The sequence below is a fragment of the Sphaerulina musiva genome (genome assembly GCF_000320565.1).
Source record: "Sphaerulina musiva SO2202 unplaced genomic scaffold SEPMUscaffold_2, whole genome shotgun sequence".
NCBI classification, from domain to species: Eukaryota; Fungi; Ascomycota; class Dothideomycetes; order Mycosphaerellales; family Mycosphaerellaceae; genus Sphaerulina; species Sphaerulina musiva.
The window spans coordinates 3,155,112-3,174,323 of NW_016017384.1; the positions used below are offsets into that span (position 1 = coordinate 3,155,112).

At 52.8% G+C, this 19,212-nt stretch overlaps 8 protein-coding genes across 8 annotated transcripts; 4 read left to right on the plus strand and 4 right to left on the minus strand.

The window, feature by feature from the left end:
* Positions 1-260: 260 nt before the first annotated feature.
* Positions 261-1,244, minus strand: SEPMUDRAFT_162072 (uncharacterized protein; the record flags this gene model as incomplete). The annotated part of the gene is made up of 2 exons (XM_016907978.1): positions 1,126-1,244; positions 261-1,009 (listed from the first exon to the last, which is right to left on the minus strand). The coding sequence occupies exon 2, from the start codon at positions 927-929 to the stop codon at positions 261-263; it is 669 nt and encodes a 222-aa protein (XP_016764141.1). The 5' UTR covers positions 930-1,009; positions 1,126-1,244.
* Positions 1,245-1,631: 387 nt separating this feature from the next.
* On the plus strand, positions 1,632-2,447 carry SEPMUDRAFT_147716 (uncharacterized protein). Its single transcript, XM_016904478.1, has one exon. The coding sequence runs from the start codon at positions 2,015-2,017 to the stop codon at positions 2,300-2,302; it is 288 nt and encodes a 95-aa protein (XP_016764142.1). The 5' UTR covers positions 1,632-2,014; the 3' UTR covers positions 2,303-2,447.
* A 435-nt stretch (positions 2,448-2,882) lies between these two features.
* On the plus strand, positions 2,883-4,471 carry SEPMUDRAFT_147717 (uncharacterized protein). Its single transcript, XM_016904479.1, has 2 exons — positions 2,883-3,008; positions 3,064-4,471. Exons 1-2 carry the CDS (start codon positions 2,961-2,963, stop codon positions 3,763-3,765), a joined length of 750 nt encoding a protein of 249 aa, XP_016764143.1. The 5' UTR covers positions 2,883-2,960; the 3' UTR covers positions 3,766-4,471.
* Positions 4,472-4,910: 439 nt separating this feature from the next.
* SEPMUDRAFT_147718 (uncharacterized protein) lies at positions 4,911-10,930 on the plus strand. The gene is made up of 2 exons (XM_016904480.1): positions 4,911-5,112; positions 5,396-10,930. The coding sequence occupies exon 2, from the start codon at positions 5,402-5,404 to the stop codon at positions 10,592-10,594; it is 5,193 nt and encodes a 1,730-aa protein (XP_016764144.1). The 5' UTR covers positions 4,911-5,112; positions 5,396-5,401; the 3' UTR covers positions 10,595-10,930.
* Positions 10,931-11,155: 225 nt separating this feature from the next.
* On the minus strand, positions 11,156-12,318 carry SEPMUDRAFT_147719 (NAD-dependent epimerase/dehydratase). The gene is made up of 3 exons (XM_016904481.1): positions 12,164-12,318; positions 11,489-12,067; positions 11,156-11,342 (listed from the first exon to the last, which is right to left on the minus strand). Exons 1-3 carry the CDS (start codon positions 12,197-12,199, stop codon positions 11,193-11,195), a joined length of 765 nt encoding a protein of 254 aa, XP_016764145.1. The 5' UTR covers positions 12,200-12,318; the 3' UTR covers positions 11,156-11,192.
* Positions 12,319-12,482: 164 nt separating this feature from the next.
* SEPMUDRAFT_147721 (uncharacterized protein) lies at positions 12,483-14,488 on the minus strand. The gene is made up of 4 exons (XM_016904482.1): positions 14,172-14,488; positions 13,930-14,112; positions 12,933-13,658; positions 12,483-12,847 (listed from the first exon to the last, which is right to left on the minus strand). Exons 1-4 carry the CDS (start codon positions 14,232-14,234, stop codon positions 12,686-12,688), a joined length of 1,134 nt encoding a protein of 377 aa, XP_016764146.1. The 5' UTR covers positions 14,235-14,488; the 3' UTR covers positions 12,483-12,685.
* Positions 14,489-14,732: 244 nt separating this feature from the next.
* On the minus strand, positions 14,733-16,947 carry SEPMUDRAFT_147722 (uncharacterized protein). Its single transcript, XM_016904483.1, has 4 exons — positions 16,558-16,947; positions 16,457-16,506; positions 16,337-16,408; positions 14,733-16,275 (listed from the first exon to the last, which is right to left on the minus strand). The coding sequence occupies exons 1-4, from the start codon at positions 16,894-16,896 to the stop codon at positions 16,212-16,214; spliced, it is 525 nt and encodes a 174-aa protein (XP_016764147.1). The 5' UTR covers positions 16,897-16,947; the 3' UTR covers positions 14,733-16,211.
* Positions 16,948-17,118: 171 nt separating this feature from the next.
* On the plus strand, positions 17,119-18,849 carry SEPMUDRAFT_147723 (calcineurin regulatory subunit B). The gene is made up of 4 exons (XM_016904484.1): positions 17,119-17,205; positions 17,291-17,343; positions 17,394-17,802; positions 17,866-18,849. The coding sequence occupies exons 1-4, from the start codon at positions 17,154-17,156 to the stop codon at positions 17,874-17,876; spliced, it is 525 nt and encodes a 174-aa protein (XP_016764148.1). The 5' UTR covers positions 17,119-17,153; the 3' UTR covers positions 17,877-18,849.
* The last annotated feature ends 363 nt before the right edge of the window (positions 18,850-19,212 follow it).

Here is a 19,212-nt window from a genome sequence, read left to right on the forward strand (position 1 = left end):
GAACTTAGATTGAGCCTGGTTGCATCTCATGCTCCCTACGCTACTGAGAGCAGAGATGGTATGTGAATGTATTAGCCAGCACTTTCCGGCAATGCAATCTCCAGCCGAAGCCTGTGACAAGTTCCATTACGATGCTACCAGTATATTATACAGCCTGCAAAGACGTCGTTCTGTATCGTGTCAAGTCACCATTTACTCGGCTTCAATTTCTCAACGTAGTCGAGCAATGCTCATGAAGTCCATTGGCCCACCATCTCATCCTACAAGACACTGCTCTTTCGCCTGCCAAGTCTCGGTCTCTGCATCCCAGCCGGCTGCTCACTTGCCCCTTTCAGCTTCTCAATAAAAGCATGCTGTAGCTGTTGATGGCTGTTCCTCAGAGCACCTTTCACAAAGTTCGCAAATGCCCTGTTGACTGTGGCATCTGATACGATTTGCACGTACCAGCCACTACTCGTTTGATCGGCATGGAGCAACGTTTTCGATTTCACATTATCCATGTCTTTCTCATGCTCGAGCTCGGATGGTCGACCTGCTGGCTCGTTCCCTCGCAGTAGTCGCCATCGATTCGTGGATGTGAAGCCCCCGGGAGCGTGCACTGTGATGTCGCAGCCGTCGGAAGTCGGTAGGAAGTCTGCTTGATACTTCACACCGCCGCTCCATAGACGCTTCGGTACGAATGGGAGGTCGTCCTCGACTTCATAGTAGGTGATATTGTTATCGCTGGTCCCGTTCGCAGTGCCATTCGAGGCGTTCGCTCCTGACGACCCGTTGCTCGTCGGCGGGGCGGGTATAGGGTGGCATCCTCGACAGTCTGGACTTAGGCGTACGATACAGTCGAAGTCGCGAAGTAGTAGTAGACCAGTGTCGATGGATACATTGGGGGGAAGAGGAGTGGAAGAAGCGTGCTGGAAGGATGTCTCCCACATGATGGTCGTGCCTATGTGTCTCGCAGTCTTAGGCTGCGGTCTTGAGGATTGGCCTGCGTAGACGCAAGAATGTCATTGAGCTGCTTTCGAGTTAATGAGAGAAGAAGCTACTCGCGAGGCTCTCCGTATGGCAGGAATATTTTGTTGGACAGAGTCGGAGCCGTGTGTAGTTGAAACACATGCCCAAGGTACCTGCCTGTTCTGGGTGCACGATGGCATCTTGTTACTGGCCTGGCGACTGATGATCAGCCGCATTCTTCGTCATGATCATTCCGAATCTTGTGGCCGATATATCCGCACACAGACCGCCGAAATATTGTATGCACGGTGATGTTGACGCGTAAAAGGTTGATGGGATACCTTAAAAGATGACTCGGGGGTCTTCGGGCCTTCCGTTGGTTGTTTCCGCGGTAGGTCCCGGTCCCTTCCACCTTTCCACTTCCATCAGCGACTGTCTTTTCTATCAAGTTCACCATCTACTGCTAAAGTACCTAGGTAGCCAAAGGAGGTCGCACTTCCTACTCCAAATGGCCACAGGCATTGGATTCGTAGATGGGATGAGGCATGGACCGGCGCTCGCGGTCGAACGATCTAATCACGAAGAAGCGCAGTGATTTGGAAGAAACACTCATATCTCCGGTCCATCATGTCTGCACTTTCGATAGCCACACCACGCCACACCACGCCACAACGCCCGTTTCGCCATCCGATAAGCTTCATCTCCCTACCTCCTACCTACCTCCTATAACCCATATCCAAGAACTGGATACCGAACACATGGCCACCACGTTCAAGCTGCCAACCCACACACCCTGACATTGCTGGCTCACATGAGCAAGGAGTTCATCACGTCACACCGCCATTCCTCGATTCACCTTGGGACAAACGAATGCTCCCAGTCATTCTGGACACAGTTGCGGACTCTTCTCAGAAATCCCACGCTCGCCGTCATCATCCGCTGTGTGGTGATAGATACGGTCAAGCCGAATAGCTCGGAGGCACCGGATCCAGACGATAAATCGGCGTAGATTTCTGTTGACGTTCAGGTCTGACCTGCCGAGAATATTCGCGCCGCTTAAGTCTTTATGCTAGACCCCAGCGAGGCCTCACTGTTATCTTCGAAGCCTTGTGGCTCATACCCACCGCTGGGCAATTTGGCACAACTTAGATCCTTCGAGAAGCTTGGTGTGCCTGGTATGTGGTTAGGCGCAGAAGACGATGAGGAATATTCCGAATCTCGAAAGCCTGGGCCCCGCGAGCATTCTGCCCAAGTCGCTGCAGCAACTGCAGGCCTTGAGCTGGTACGAGCAGCGCGAGAATTACGACTTCACGGGGCCAAGTCGCCAATTGATGGGGCCGATGGCTCACCCTAAACTTCCGAGCCCTCTCTGTCATCATCCTCGAAAAGAGCGCGCCTTTGTTCGAGGGCGTTCAATATGCTGCGTTACACACGATTTTGCATTCACCTAGTCCATGTTCGTGTTCAACTGAGGCTATGAAGAGGACGTCCAAGCGGGTGTCGTACCAGTGTTATATTGTAGTAGGAGTAGTACCTGTAGGTAAGTGGATTACAGTCTACTACTTTATCATACTGCACGATGTACACGAATTGACGAACTGGTCCTTCTAAGCAATAGAATAGAGCCACAGAAGAGAATTATGGATTCTCTGTAGTTGAAGTTGTGAAGTGCATGCATGTACCGACCTCCCCACACCCTGGAGACCAGTAGATCTATCACATGCCACAGTGCCGGATACGATCGCAGCCCCGCATATCTCCCCATGGGACGAATTGTGGTTCTATGGAGACACAGGAGGGGTAACCACTCCCTCGGCGTACATTAGACCACTCTAGACCCAATCTTCTGTACTCGATCTCCGTGCCACCGTCGCGTGCTATGCTTTCTTTAGCCGTCAAAACGGCACACCGGTTTCTTTTTTCTCGATCTTAAATACCTGTACCTTCCTTCGTGCCTTTGCCCAGTACCTATCAGCTGTCCGATATTCTTTTCTGCTGCACTGTCATTGGCGATGTTGAATACCTCTGCCGACGAGCTTACGATGAATTCTACAACTGCTGTATGTTGATCAAAGAAGACATACGCTGATGTGGCTAATTGAGAATACCCAGCAGATGCTAGCTGCAAGTTCCATACATGAGAGCGACTCGAAGAAGAAGAAAAATGGCAGCAGCAGCAACAGCAAGGACTCCATCGATTTCGTCAAGCCTTCTCTCAAAGAAGAGTACAAATCGACACTAGACGAACCATCTACTAGCCACATCGAATACCTCGTTCCGTCCTCCTCATTCCCGAATGCTCGGTCTAGCACCGAGCTCGCCAAAATCCGCTGCCAAAACCAATCCGATTCCCCCCTTCTCCGCCTCCCTCGCGAACTCCGCGACATCATCATCGCTTTCTCCGTATTAGATCCCACCCCTCACTCCCCACTCCCACCTCTTCTCCAAACCTGCCATGCACTTCGCCCCGAAGTTGCGGAAATCTACTACTCTAAAAAACTCATTCTCGCTGGAGGAGCGCCTTCTCCAATGTATGAGAAGGGGTTCTTCAGAGGTTTCGATCCGGAACATAAGAGGCTTGTGAAGAGGTGTCATTGGTTGTGGGATGCTTACGGGACGGAGCAGGATGCGATGAAGAGAGCGAGGGAGTTGGATGGGTTGACGGGGGTGAGGGAGGGAGTGTGGACGGTGGGGTTTATTGATGTCTTCGGGGGGGATGCGAATGTTGAGAATGGCGATGGGGAAAGGAAGAGAGGGGCCAAGGCGGTTTATGTGAATTGTAGAGGGGAGATTAGGGAGCCGGGGAGTTGCGGGTAGATGAGGGAGAGACAGTGCTTGATCGAGGAGGACTTACTGAAGCAAGTCTCACTTCACTTGAGGGATGGATCACTTATCGCTGGCCGACAGCTGCTGGCTGCGGCCGAAGATTTGCCGATGAAGTGCGTGTTTACCTTACCTGAGGTGCTCTTGGTCTTACATCAGAGGTTGTTTTCTCCGACGGCCCTCGTCAACTCCCAGCACCAGCGCATACGAGCCCGCGGTCAAGGTCGTTGCTGCCGTCCTCGCCCAGTCTTTCCCACTTTTCTCCCGCTCCGATGAGAGAAGTCACCGGCAAGATCGTGCCATACATACTAGCTCCGCATCATCAACAGCCGACATGTTTGCTGTGTGTTGTTCAGCAGACGGCTGCATAAGAACGAGTTCAGACCTTGGCGATTGAGCTGCGTGAGCTAGTTCTTGGTCTGTGGGAAAGATGTATACCTACCTAGGTACCTTACCTGGCACTCTGGTGGCAGAGGTCGATGGGCGAAAGCGGAGGAGCTGTCGGTGGTCTACAACACCTAGGCAGTCATTCTGTAGAGATCGTGCGGGCTCCAGCTTTTCGGGCCTTGATGGCACAGAGTTCCTGGGCTGCAGCAGCTCCGTTACATAGCGACGCCACATGCGAGACACTCTAATCCAAGCAACGGCGGCAACCAGTGGCTCAACATGGAGCTGTGCGAATAGGTACTGCCTATACTTACCTACCTCCTACATATCTCGTCTTCGCGTCTCGCCGCTTGTCCAAACACAGTAGGTAATAGACGATGGCAGAAGGCACACCTCTCGTCCTCCATAACTTTTTAAAGTTGGGCATCTAGGATTCCAGGAAGCGTGAAAGTGAAACTTGAAAGGGTGACGCTGTCGCCGGCCGGACTTGATCGCTTGACAAGGATTGGGCGAACTCATTGTTTGTTGACGACTTCCTTGGCAGAGACGCTGCCATCTTGCGTAGAACACGAGCGTGCAGGCAGCCTTCGCCTCACATTGAGAGAAACAGCAGCCAGCGTGACACCGATCTCTCGTTCTTGCATCTTTGACGACCTATTGAAGAGCCTCTCTCACCACCACCACCATCACGACTCCGCATTCTTCGCCCGTCCCTGCCAGAGCATATTACGACATTCCTTCGGGGCTCCCTGGCCTTCCGAAGTCCAGATCCAGCTGAGACACACAGCCCGAGCAACCAGATCTCGAGTCTGCGACGACACTGACACCTGAGGCCACCGCACTACACACACACGAGCAATGCGGATGCGCATGAGAGGACCAGGCACGGATTGTCACAGCGAGAACAGGAGTCGTCGTTGAGTGGAGGCCAAGTGATCAGAGCCGTCTGGGCAGGTGCGTGTAAGCTCTCTAGTCGAACCGGGGTTTATGCTGCTCCACCCCAGCAAGCAAGCAGGCGACTTGATGATGCTGCGGAGCCGCCCAGCAGAACCCAGGCGTGGGCAAACAATGCTCTGCGCTGGCGGTGTTGTTGTGATGGCTGCTGGTTTGGGCTGTACCAATCCCTTCCGTGCCATGTAGCAGCAGCAGCATCATCATCATCGCCATGTTCGATGTGATCTCGCCCGGCGCGCAATATGCTGTCCAAACCCTATCTAACGTCTTGCTCGATTCACAGGTGCCAATGCCCGACCCGAACGATGCCGCGCGCAAGAAAACAAAGGTTGCCGATCTGACGACGCAGAGGCTGGCGAAGCGCAGGTCGCAGGACTTCAAGGACAAGATCGCGGGATGGAACGTGGAATCAGTGACGGAGACACCGCGGGTCAAGTCGAGGCCGCAGCAATCGCAGGACGAGATTGTGGTCATACACGACGATGAGTCTGTGGTCAAGAGCGGTGACATGGTCGTGGTCGAGACCGAATCTACAGTACCTGGAGGTGTAGACCAAGTGCCAGCTCGATCACGGCCAACCACTCCAAAGACTGCCCAATTACCCACTAAGACCACCCCCAAGACAGCACCAACAACAACGATCGCAGGAGACAAGAAGGTTGTACGTGAAGTGGACTTGGATCGCAAGGCCTGGGTGAGAAGGAAAAGTAAGCCGCAAGTCGAAGTACCTGCAGATGTCAAAGAAGCCATCGCGCCCAAGAAGCGTGTTGTTAGCGATGGCCATTGGAGGCGGGACCGCACCGCGCAGCCAGAGGCGCAGGGTACTCCGGAAAAGGAGAACGAGAGGACGCCAAAGCCAGTCTACATTCGTAAGAGCGTTGTGAACGTGGGTCTGAAAGTGCCAGTGTCCCACCAGGACTTTACAGAATCAGAGCCAGAGCCGGACCCAGTACGAGTACGGCCATTGAAGTCGAGATCACCACATGGACGCGAACGGATACCGGATTATGAGAGCAGGGGGACAAAAGTATACATTCAACGAAGGAGGCGATACGAGTCTGAAAGCAGCTTCACTGCTCCTTCCTCGGCGACAGACAAGCCCAGCACAGCAACGACAGATATCACAAGCCCTAGCAGCTCTCCTCCTCGGCCAAAATCCGCACCTCGCGAGCGACTGAAAAAGATGCGTAGCGGCGAAGATGAACCAGAACGGCCGAGTACTGCGAGAAGGAGCAAGACTCCTGTGGAAGAAAGCGTTCCACAACGACACCCCTCGACTACGGCTGAAGCATTCGCCAAACGTATCACACAGCGCATTCGTCCTACCGAAAAGCCGCCAAATCCAGTCCCCAAGGTCTACGGCCATCGAATCGAAGGATGGCTGAATGGCATGTCCGATCCCTTCGACGAGACATTGACGCCAGAACCTCTTGCTATACCTAAGAAAAAGGCTCCCACTCAAGATCGATCTGCGGAAGATACACCTGAGAGCCGCAAGAGCAGTGCCAAACGCCGCAGTCCACGCGATGAGCCCGTAGAGCTCCACTCGAGCGGGAAACGTGATCTCAAAGACGGGCTGGAAGAATCGTCGCCTTTAAGCCCCGCATCACCTACGTTAAGGCGGAGAGGCGCAAGGCACCGACCGGAGTCGCCACTAAAAAACCGCACGTCGAAGGATCTCCCGCCCGTGACGACCTGCTTTGATGATGCTACCATGAGTGGGGGCAATCCGGATGCACCCCGCGAACGACGTCGCGTGCCATCTACGAAGAAGGGCGATCGCTATAGAATACCTAGCGGGCATAAGCTATCCACTATTGCCTCTGAGGAAACGTTAGCATCGCGAGACCTTAGGCATAGCCGCGCCTATCCTGACGACGCCACAACTATCACCAGGACCAGTGATGGCGACGTGCCCAGACGGATCTCGACCAAACGGAGAGTCGCGAAGCACGATGACTTGATCTCTGTTCTCTCAATACCTCGCGACGAAGGGCGCCGTGTTGTGCCAGCAAAAAGTATTCGCCGTAGCAGACGGAAGCCTGGGGCCAGCACCGTCGCCGACATCATGAATGAAGTCTCCGCAGATGAGTTGAAATATCAACGTGAACTCCGAACGCTGGTCGAAGGAGTCATCCCGGTGCTTCTCAAGCATGTGGTCTCCGGTTCGTCAGATTCATCGCCAGGCTCGCGCGTCTCCAGTCGACCAACGACCGACCCATCAGTGACGCGGCCAATTGTAGACATGGGAGTTGCTTTGGAGAGGCTCAAAACAACACACAAGCACATCCCGTTGCATGAACCAAGCGAACTTCTCACCTGGGCTCAAGCTGCTGCTAAAGATTATTCAGGCTACCTGCAAGCCTGGAGACTAGGGTTTAAAGACATTGTGGTAAACTTGGCTCCTGCATCTGCCAGCCAGCGTGACGGTCCCTCTTGGGACCACGATCTTCCAAGAAACCAAGATGGCGACCTCGTTGATAGCGCTGGCGAGCGCGTCGATGTTGCGTACCTGCTGAAGAGACCACTCGTGCGCATCAAGTATCTCGCCAAGACTTTCAAAGATATCAGCCAGCTACAGCCTTCTGCAAATGCCGTGGACATGACCAAGAAGTACCAGGATCTGGTTTCGGACGCAAAGAACCGTATCACCGACGAGCATGCTCGCCTCGAGGACGAAGCAGCATCCAACGTGGATGCCACTAGAGCTCGAGACCCACGCAGTCTGGCGCCCATTACTGGCGTGAGCATAGATCGCACCCGATCTGTGCGCGCTAGAGACTACTTCGATATGGACTTGGTGCACTCGAGCGGCCAGCAGCTAGGTTGCAAGATCGAAGTCATCTACCGAGACGATGCCCCCAATCGAGGAAAGGCAGGTGATGTTCTCTTCTGTGAAATATCAGTTTCAGGTCGATGGCTTTTATTTCCGCCTCTACCGCATGCCTTGGTGTCTGCCAGGAAAGGGGACCGACCTGGAGAGCTTATTGTTATGATCCGTGGCTTCATGTCAAATGCGAGGCAATGGCGCGAAACCATGTCTCTCAGGTCCGAAGACGACAATACAGCAGAAGATTGGCTGCGAATGTTGGGTTCTTCACCAATGCCGCCGAAACTGGCTCGAAAGTCGAGCTTCAACATGTACAAGCAAAACAGTCTGCCCGTCGCCGGAGTGGAGGAGCCGAAGTTGAAGTCTATCACCGAGACACCTGAAACAGACACAAGTAGGGATCCCTCGCCGCGTGAGATCGAAGTGCCGATCGGCGAACGCTCAAAGGCGACCAGTCGCATATGGGACGGTAGCGATGTCAATAGCGTTCTTGATGATGGTCATTCGACACCGACCCATGAGCGGCCAAGGCCAAGACCCGCCCGGTATCGAGGTCAGACAATTTCATCTCCATCGGCATCAGACAGTATTCATTACACTCCCCGGGATCACGCTGCGGAGCCGCAGTACTTCTATGACAAGACTCGTGATGATAGTTCGTACGCGCCTAGCCGCCGTGGACTGAAAACCAAGCATGTGCGCTCACAATCAGAGTGGACAGGCTCGACAGTCTCTTCCGACCGAAGTACTGACTACAGTGTGTGGATGCCACCAGAGGACGCCTCGCGCTATTCGGACGAGTCGAGTGATGGCGAAACAATTGATCATCGACGACACCACAAAGCAATACGTCCAGGAATGCACCGACGCACCTCTTCGGTTCCGTCTTTGGATATGCCGTCGATTCCGAAGATCAGAGAGTCGTCTCGACCTGACAGTCCTCCATCAGACCGGGATGGTCTGCCGTCACAGAAGAGAGCGTACGAGACGACCGGGACCAATGATCCTTCCTCTGCGCCGCCTAAGCTACAGCAGCGACTATCAGTGAGGAAAAGGAGCGCAGAGGAAGACCGGGCTCGTCCAGCGACGCCGCCCCATAAAGAGAAGCCAAGACCGTTGTCACTCGGACAGAGCATCACGAACAAGTTCCCATCGTTCACACCAGCGTTCATGAGAAAGAATCGTCGGCCATCTTCTCCGTTGAAGCACGAGTACGCTCCATCCTCCGCTTCGGACTCGCTGTCAGATAGCGACTATTCTGACTACGATGACGACGAATCCATGACGTCCGAGTCGACTGCACAAAGCGAAGGGGTGCCAGAGGATGGTGTATCGACTATTGGCGATCTGCAAGGGTTCGATGACTACAAGCGAATGGGCCCCAAACGTTCATCTCCGCCGGCAACCTCGCCGGTGACAGATCCGAACACTCAACTCAGTACGCCAGATGTAAGCCTGGGGCCCTCGGAATCTGCCTCTCAGGCACCGTATCGTACAGTCCCAGCCACAGCGGTTGAGCCTGCGAAGGTTGTTGCCAGCATATCAGCATGGTCCGAACGTGGAGCTTGGGATAGTTTGCACATGGAAGAATGCCAAATCTTTGTCACCCCCGGGCTGATTGAGGCATTTGATCTGACGCAAGCCAACTCTGTCGCAGTGCAAACCGGGGCTGATGGATCGACACCTTCTGCAAAGGGCATCAAGCCTCTGATTGCATTGGAGTTGACACCTCTTGTTCCACTTCGAAGAAGCACTGCAGTCGATCTTACGGTCCGCTCGCCGCCGACAGCAAACTCTCTGTACAAACCGGGCCCCAACATCATGTTCCGCTTGCGAAGTCCAGAAGACTGCGAGAAGCTTTACACACTTCTGAACAGGGCTCGTATTGATAATCCAACGTACGTCGCGCTGCAGAATGCCCGAGGACCCATGCACCAGAGCAATTGGGGTGAGATCATGGACCACAACCGGAACGCCCAGATGGACAAGCGTCGGTCATGGTGGAACATGGGGTCACGCAAGAGCAGCACGTACCGTTCAAGTGGCAGTCGTGCACATTCCACGGCTGCTACAGAATCCTCTGTGGAGACTATGAACACCGCCTTCTCTGCGCTTCGAAGATTCAACGGTAGTAGCAAGATATTCGACCTGGCCAAGAGCACCATCGCCAGTCGGGAAGGTACGCGGAGCACCAACAGTGGCAGTCTCAACTCGGGAACAGCGACTCCCGATCTTCACTTTGATCCAGCAATGGGCACTCCACTTGGCATCACTGGAGCAAAAGTCCGACTCTACGTTCGCGAATCCGCTTCCAAGTGGCGAGACCTTGGTTCTGCGAGATTGACTGTCATGTTACCACCACGACGGCCCGATCCGAGTTCTCCTGCGAGTCCCAAGATTACTGGATTGGAGAAACGTATTGTCGTGTCTGGCAAAAGCCAGAATCACACTTTGCTGGATGTCACATTGGGTGAGAGTGCTTTTGAGAGGATTGCAAGGACGGGCATTGCTGTGAGTGTGTATGAGGGTTGTGAGCATGTGGGAGTAACGGGTGGTGTGTTGCCGAATCGGACTACCTGTTACATGATTCAGATGAAGAGTGAGAGGGATGCTGCCTACACTTTTGGATTGGTCGGAAAGCTGAGGTATTGAGCCTGTTTCCTTCCAAGGGCGAGAAGGCCAGGAGTCGTGAACGAATGGCGACTGCTGGTGGCGTGGAGAAGACGAGGTGGCGATGAGATTTTCCAGCTGTTCTTTCTTATGTCTTCTTTGTCAACTAGCAAGGCGTTCCGGGGAAGCGTGCATCGGCATGGGCATCAGCATGGGCATGCCCGACGGAAGAAGCGAGAACAAGAAGCGAATGAATGGGTGGGTGGGGTGGAAGAAGGATTCCCTCTCGTCACTTTTAAGCTGGAGTGGAAGTTTTCAGCAGCAGATTAGCAGCTATATACCCATCTCCCGTCCGTTTAATGTAATCAATATTGTAATGATATGAATTCGATGTCTCTCCCCTTCTCCACCTCTCATTCCCTCTGCATCTATATATATAGCAGAGGCTTAGTTATGAGGCACACATATATGTATTCATTCAAATGTGGCGCGATAGAGCGAAATGAGGTTGATTTGGACTGGGTATATATAGATATATCATTCATTCATTCACTGAAACTACATATGCCTTGGGCGATTACGGACCCCCTCTTCCCCCCACCCCCTCCTCGTCGTCAACAACGGTAGGTACCTAAGGTACTCAATACATTCCCTCAAAAGTATTGATTCTCTCATCCGCTACTTTGGCAATAGCCTCCTTGACAGTCAATGTATCTCCTCCGACCATATCAATCGCCAAACCCTTCGTACCGTCATTTTTCATAATTTCTACTACAGCTCTTGCGACGTCCTAATTTTTTGCACATTGGATGCGTTAGTTAAGAGTCCGTAAATGAATGAAGACTAGTTGAGTCGTGGTATATCATTCATCATAGGGCCCCCGGAAAACGAAGAAACAAGAAAAGAAAAAAGGAAAGAAAAAGAAAAACAACTCACCTCCCTCGCAATCATCCTCTCCCCAAAATGTACTTTCCCCGCCTCAATCCTCCCCGTCCCCTCCTCATCCCTCAACCCACCCGGTCTCACAATCGTATACTCCAACCCCCTCCTCCCATTCTCCCTCACCAAATCCCTATCCGCCTCAAATTTCGCTTGCATATAATGTCCAATCGCCCCCCACACCCTCTCCGACATGACTCGATCCTTCTCATCATACCAATCCGGTACGCGACAATTTTCTCTATCCCGCACATCCAAGGCCGAAATTATTATATATCGTTTCGTCACGCCCGATTGCGCGGTTGCTTCGGCGGCTTTGACTGCGCTGCCGAAATCTACGGCTGAAGTGCGTGAGGCGGGACTTCCGGCTCCGGCGCCTGCGGCGAAAATTATGGTGGAGGGTTGGGTGTTGTGGATGGTTTGGATGAGGTCGGGGACGCTGGCGGTTTCGAGGGATTGGACGATGGGGTGGCCGCCGAGGGAGCGGATGGAGGGGATTTGGGATTCGGAGCGGATGAGGGAGTGGACGGTGTGGTTTTCTTCGGTGGAGAGGATGCGCGTGATGTGCCGGGCGACCTGTGGGGGGAGGGGGGATGTTAGTTGATGTGTGTATACTTGGAAGAAAGGTCTTTTGTTTTTCTTGTTTGCTTCAAATTTCTTTTTTTTACTTACTTTGCCTGATCCGCCGAGGATTAATGTCGATGGCATGATTTGGAACTGATGTATGTATGTGTGTATGGATGTATCGTTCCTCCAGATATCCTTCTTCGTCAATTCTTGTTTTCTTTCTTTCTTGCCTGGTTGATATCGATGATGGTGGTATTCCCGTAGAAGCTCAATGAGAGTTTTTCACGACCTACCTTATATATCAAGAAGCTATCCATAGCTCCCGGACAGAGGACCTGACATGTATATATCCCTACCTACATGTAACCCATGCTATATGACGTCTGGACAGTAGTTCTAGTACACATGTAGGTAGGTGAGGAGGTGAGATTATTAATGTCTGCCGAGCCCGGCCAACCGACGGCAATTGAACGACTCCAATAAATCTACTCGGAACTCCTAGGTACCTTAAGAACTAAGTTATGCATTCATAGCCTAGCATTCATGATATAAGTTCGTGCCACGCCTGCATACCTACCACCACGGCAGCAGACACAGGCAACGAAAAAGGAATGACTCATTACTCCCTCAGATGGAGTCTCTTCTCTTCTGAGGGATACAAAACTGCTTCAGGTACTCATAATCCTTGACGTTGGCATCAACAGTCTTCTTGATGACGTCCGCAGCTTCCTGGCCGTACTTCTCAATCCACTCGGCGTAGAGCTGTTCATCGCTCTTGGGCTTGTGCTTCTGAAGGAACGAATATCATCAGTATATGATGTTGACCACGTCACAGAGCCTGCACAGCAGGAAAGGAGGAGAGAGAACAACTTACGTGGAGCCTCGGCTTCAAATCCGTCGAATTGATGGCATCATCATGGAAACCATTCCACTTCTCAAATTGCTCTCGAGCAAAAGCATGAGATTCCTCCGAGTCCCACTGCAGCATGTCCCGATCAAATTCGAGACCAATGGAGTCACAATACTGCCGCAGGATTCCCTCGGGGTCATCGAGCATATCATCGGCATCAATGACGCAAATCTCAACCTGACCAGGCTTCAATTCGCCATCTCGTGCGGCGACCTTGGGTCCGACGAGACCCTCATCCTTGAGATAGTCGAATAGACGTCTCAACTCGTCGTAGCCAGCTTCCTCGGGCATAAAAGGCGCAAACTGCGTCCTTTCCACGAGAGGTGGGATGCAACATCGGTAGTAGGATGGGATCGCACTACGGGGATGACGGATCAAGAAAGTGAAGTGAAATTTCTCCAGAATCTCGCGGGGAACGACAGTCGGGTTCTTGTCCTCTGCTTCCGAATTCTCATACGCTTCGTATGGGAATGGTGGAGAGCTGGGACGACTGGACGCAGGTGTCATCACCACACCCGAATCATGGTCAGCGGTGACTTTCTCATCGCCGCTGACGCCGCCGCTGAGGACGGACGACTGGTTTGTGCCGACGCCGCGCTTGATCGTGTGAAGAGAAGGGGCAATTCGTGCTGGCTGCGAGTTGGGGGGGAGGAGGTAGTGAGTGATGTCTTTGATAAAGACCCGCTTGCCCTGGGAGAAACAATGGATGTCAGTACATGTAGGTCAGGTACTCCAGGCTATGACCGTCGGGTGTGTGGAGCATTGGAGATGGGAAGCGCTAAAGGGTCGGATGACGCACGGACCTGCCATTGGGGAATGGCAATCACGAGACGACAAGAGCATATATGAATGTGATGATGGAATATGCTGCATTGCATACATGTCCGTAGCAGACACACTGTCAGGGGCGGGGTGAATTGCCATCTGTAAGGTCAGGTAGGCATGATAACGACCGACATACCTCGGCAGACTCTCGGTCAATGCGATCCATAATTGTCTTGAAGGTCGAGTTGGCGAACCCACTCTGCTGGCAGGCTTCCGTGTCCTTGGCAAATCGAGTTCCCATTCTCTCTGGGCCATAGTAAAAGGCATCGCCAAAGGGCTCATGAATCGTTTGAATATCGTGGCGACGGGTCATGAAGACCTGGCTTGCGTGGTTAGTCCAGGCTGTTGGAGTGTCGCTGGCAAATACTGATCATATACCCTCTCGAATGCAGTGGAGCATGCCCGTGGATGGGTTGCTACGAACACTGGCTTGCTCGACATGATGATGATGATGATGGGATGATCGTTCCTTGACCTGGGCTTGTATGTGTGTGGTCGACGGAGCTGTGGTCGGTATGGTTACTTGACAGCACCCAAGATGATTGCAGGTGAACAAGTGTTTGTATAAGGTACACAGAGAGACTTGCTCTGCACTGAAGTAGATGCGAGTTCTTCACAGAAAATGCCTGTTGCAGATAAGTAGGAATGACTACCTATTTAGGCTTGCAGAAGTGGAAACTTGCAGTCAGAATCTCAACGAGAACCGTCACTGCTGGGTACGGACTTACCCAAGCGTGAACCTAGCTTTGTGCGTCCCAAAGAAATCGAGTCTTTCTAAACGAGACCTGGGCACGGCACGCTCGCTCGCTCGTGTATTACCCGACATAGGAGCGAATACTATATTATATTCTCTGCTGTGCATATTCTATAGATTGACTCCGTCGCCTGAATGGCCCATGCTCAAGTCGTCGTGCACACTACTGCCTAAGGTATTCTCGGACTTCACTTTGCCTCATAGACATACACACACACACTTTCCCAGCAAGACCGGCCAACATGCGCGACCGTGGCTGGGCCAGGGAAGGGAGAAGAAGGGAAGGGAAGGGGAGGGAAGAGGAGGACAGGGAGGGAGGGATATCGTGCTCCATGCTGGTGCTGGTACTGGTCCCCCTCCGTGTCGGGTCGTTCAGGAACAAGACACAACGAACAGGTACCTTGCTCTCAAAGGATACCGTCGTCTTGCTGAGGATCACCATCACCCATACCTACGAGAAGTAAGGTGTATGAGGTGAGAGTACCATGTACACGTCTCCCCTGCGATTGCGGCCATTTGGCCCCAAAGTCAAAAAGCTGCTTTGTTGGGAATGGGCAATGTTCCAGGCGCAGGCGCAGGCGCACATTGGACGGCGGTACTCGAGGTCGCAAGTCGTCATTCGAGGTTGGCGTTGGCGTGCAATCCCTTAGTTTTAGTGGGGTGGGGCCACATCCCCACCATGCAGCGTCACTGGAACCGACGTGCGACATCTCGATGTCATGTCGGAGCAGGATTATGCGAGCGCGGCATCGAGAGACGTGTTTGGCACTGTTTGCTGGGGCTGCTCCAAACGACAAATGCGATCATACCGAGGAAAGGGAAGGACGGGGTGGAGGTGAGTGCAGTAGTAGTGAGGTAGTGAGTGAGGTAGCGGCCTGGCACATGCCACATGCATCTGGTCGGCCCCAGATGTGGTGGAGGTGATGATCGCCGTCCGATTCGCTTGCTGCAGTGAATGTTGCTCTCATCAGGACACTCATACATAGCCACCTCATGTATGTACTATGTACTATCGAGGCAGGAAACTATGGCGTGCTCATGACGCGCGCCATGTGTTTGGTCGCAAGCTCATTTGTGTGCCGCACCCACGAGCGCAGATCGACTGCGGCTTCCTGTTTCGACCACATACATGTAAGTAACTTCATGCGTGCTTTGCCGTGCTCACACTCGCGGACCCTGCTGCGCCGGGTTCAGTGGCACGCTGAACCGTCTGCTGCGCTGCAAAGAAACGACAAGATGCAGCCGCCGTAGCCCAAAAGCGCAAGTATTGGCGCAGCATGGAATGCAGAGACCACGGGCTATATGAGCACATTCAGCCTCACATGCGCAACCTTGGCATGAATCGGCAAATGTCAGGATCATGCAACCACATGTCGCTTCCCCTCTGGTGCGAGCTGCCGCTCGATTACCAGAGATAGCCCGGGAGATGCTCGCTACTGCGGTAAGACGATCTTCAGCCAGTGGTGCCTGGTTGCGGTGATCGTGCTGACTTTGGTAAAACACGCGAGCAGATGCCGTCGTAGGCGACGTGCTTCGTTCTTTGGATAGGCGAGCTCTCGTAGCCACGGCATCACGCAGCTCGTGGCAGTTGTAATGTGGTGATGGTGGTGGTGATGACGATGATGGTGATGATGATGGTGACGATGGTGCTCGACTGCTGCGTATTACCGCTCACTTCGTGGCGACCATTTGGACGGAGTATCCGGAATCTTCCAGTTATTCACGCCCCTGGTTGAAGTCAGCAAAATCGCCTTGGGGGGCATTTCACTGCACCGAGGCACAGACTTACCACCACCATCTGCGAACCTTGGCCCCGATAGACTGTCCAGAGAATTTGGCCGATGCGTTCGAATATCGCCAGCTGCAGCTAGTCAGCAGATAGCACTCTTCCTGGCAAGAATGAACATACCCAGCCACAATCAACGACCACGCCAGGCCTTGGACTAACGGCATCAAGACCTTGTACACATATCAGACGTGCCCTAACATGACCCTCTCTCTATAGCTCACCTGGTCCTTGAGCGTGATGTATGCCACAACTCCCCAGTTTTCCGCATTCTCGATGCTCTTGAGATAGCTTTGCTCGAATCGTAGATCAGGCAATTGTAGATGCCTAGGCGCGTGTCTGTTGTCCTCGGGCAGTGGCCGAAGTATACTCAGTGGCACCTCGTCCTCATCCACTTCCCCTGCCATGGAGTCGACATCTCCAGATCGATCAAATTCCACTGCGATCTTCTTGTCGACGGACGTGTCTGGCGCTAAATCGGCGCGTGTAGGGTTGTGGTTGATATGCGCAGTCTGCAATGTCTCTGCCGCCTGCATGGCGACATCTTCGAGTCCGCCGTCCATGATGACTGTCCTGTTTTCCTGAAGGCGAAGATGATTCTCACCCACGATGATGTCGGCGCGAGATGGTTGTCCATGCGTCGTTCGTTGCATCGGTCAGGAGGGCACGGGCACCTAGCCTCTATTCGGTTAAATTAAGCTCCTCATGCTGTCATTGCCTCAGGACACCACAGTTGCTACTACCTTGTGTACCACGAATCCAACACGGCCACCTACCACCAACCTGCCACCATTACCACCACCACAACAATAGCAGCAAGATGGGGAACGCAAATAGTGCCATGCTGGAGAATATCGTCCAGGGATCGAACTGTATGCCCTCCTCCCAAGAACGTCCTCTTGCCTGAGATCGAGGGGCACTCAGCTGAAAGATGGAATCTGACTTGATCGTGTGCAGTCGACAGGGACGAGGTGGATCGTCTGAGGAAGCGCTTCATGAAATTGGACAAGGTACGGCGGGCAGTATGGTGGAACAGTGGGTAGCACCTGACGTCTCCCAGGATAACTCGGGCACAATCGAGCGCGACGAGTTCCTCTCACTACCCCAGGTCTCCTCCAATCCTCTGGCGACGCGGATGATCGCCATCTTTGACGAGGATGGAGGCGGCGACGTTGACTTCCAAGAGTTTGTCTCAGGTCTTAGCGCCTTCAGCAGTAAAGGCAACAAGGAGGAGAAGCTGCGGTTCGCATTCAAAGTCTACGACATCGACAGAGATGGCTACATTAGCAATGGAGAGCTGTTCATTGTGCTCAAGATGATGGTGGGGAGCAACTTGAAGGACCAGCAATTGCAGCAGATAGTAGACAAGACTATCATGGAGGCGGACTTGGACCGGGATGGCAAGATCAGCTTCGAGGAGTTCACGAAAATGGTGGAGAACACTGATGTTTCCATGAGCATGACTTTGGGTGAGTCCCCTCAGGTGGCTGATTTGTATGCGTATGCATCAACTGACTTTGATTCCTTTGCAGACCAATTCTAGACACCCCTCCAAACAAACGAGATACCCGGCGTACAGAGCCAAGCGTCACAGCAGGACCTTGAAAGCTCTGGTACAACGTCACGACCACTCTTCTTGGACCGCATACCTGCCTCTTATTACAGGAAGGGACAGGCCTGAGTAGGACATGCGCCAGAACCTGCTACTCGACCAGCAAGCTGAAATTGTGACTTGACCAATTTCGACAACGACGAGGGCGTTCCCGTCGTTCCGATAAAGTCCCGAGCAATCCTCTTATCCTTGGGCAACAAGCCCGGCTGATACCCGCTCTGGAAGTGGGCTTCTAGCATATTATATATGAGCATGAAGCAATATGATATGAATGCACGCAGGGTCCTCCACTGGACCCACTTGCTCTCAAGAAGATGGCTGAGATGAAGAGCCACTCTTTATTTCTACCACAAAATCTCTTTCGCGCTTATATTCACTTGGTATCCGCACTCTTCACGTCCACCATCTGCTGCGGCTTCCGCCCGGACTTTCAGCCCACAAAAAGAGCATCAATACATGTCAAGATTTGAAGCCGCACCAGTGAGTTCCTTGTTCGACGAACTCGTAGTGCGTGCGGCGTCCAGTTCATTCGTAACTATAATGCGCCTGCCTAGAGCTTCTAGTACCGACATGACCGATAACAGAACCATTGAGAATCCTTGCCATGGAGAATGTCTTTTGTTTTGCGTCAGCTTTCGTGGTCGAATAGCTTGATGGGGGAACAAGTGTTTTGGAACGGATCTTAACATCATGAATTTTCACACCAAGACTGACGCAGAAGGGAGCTGTAGGACACACCCACTCACCTAGCACAGATGTCTCGTCCACTTTGCTGCCCGGAGAAAAGAGGATGAGACGAAACAAGCGACTCACTGTCACTGTCGAGGAGACAACAATCATGAGTGAAGTGGTTACAACTATCTGCCACTATCGCAGCTTTCACTCCGTACTAATACCATACACATCACACATTGCTACATCTATTCAGCATCACAATCAGCATCCCACATTCCCATGTAACAATAACACATCCCAAACATCAAGTGCAATCCCAAGTGCAATCCAACCCAGCCAAAACGCCACCAAAGAAAAAAGAACAGAAAGAAAAAAAGAAAAGAGAGAGAAAAAGAAAAAGACCCACAATCATGCCCCGAACTCTCTGCCCCCTCTTCTCCCTCCACACCCTCTACCAAACTGAAACCCACTGGCTCTCCGCCTGCTGGAACTGTGGTCAAGGACTTTGTAATCACTGGTACATGTGTGTCGAACCCACGTGCCACGTCGACGTCTGTTCTACGTGTGCTTCGGAACAGACCAGTAGGAGGAG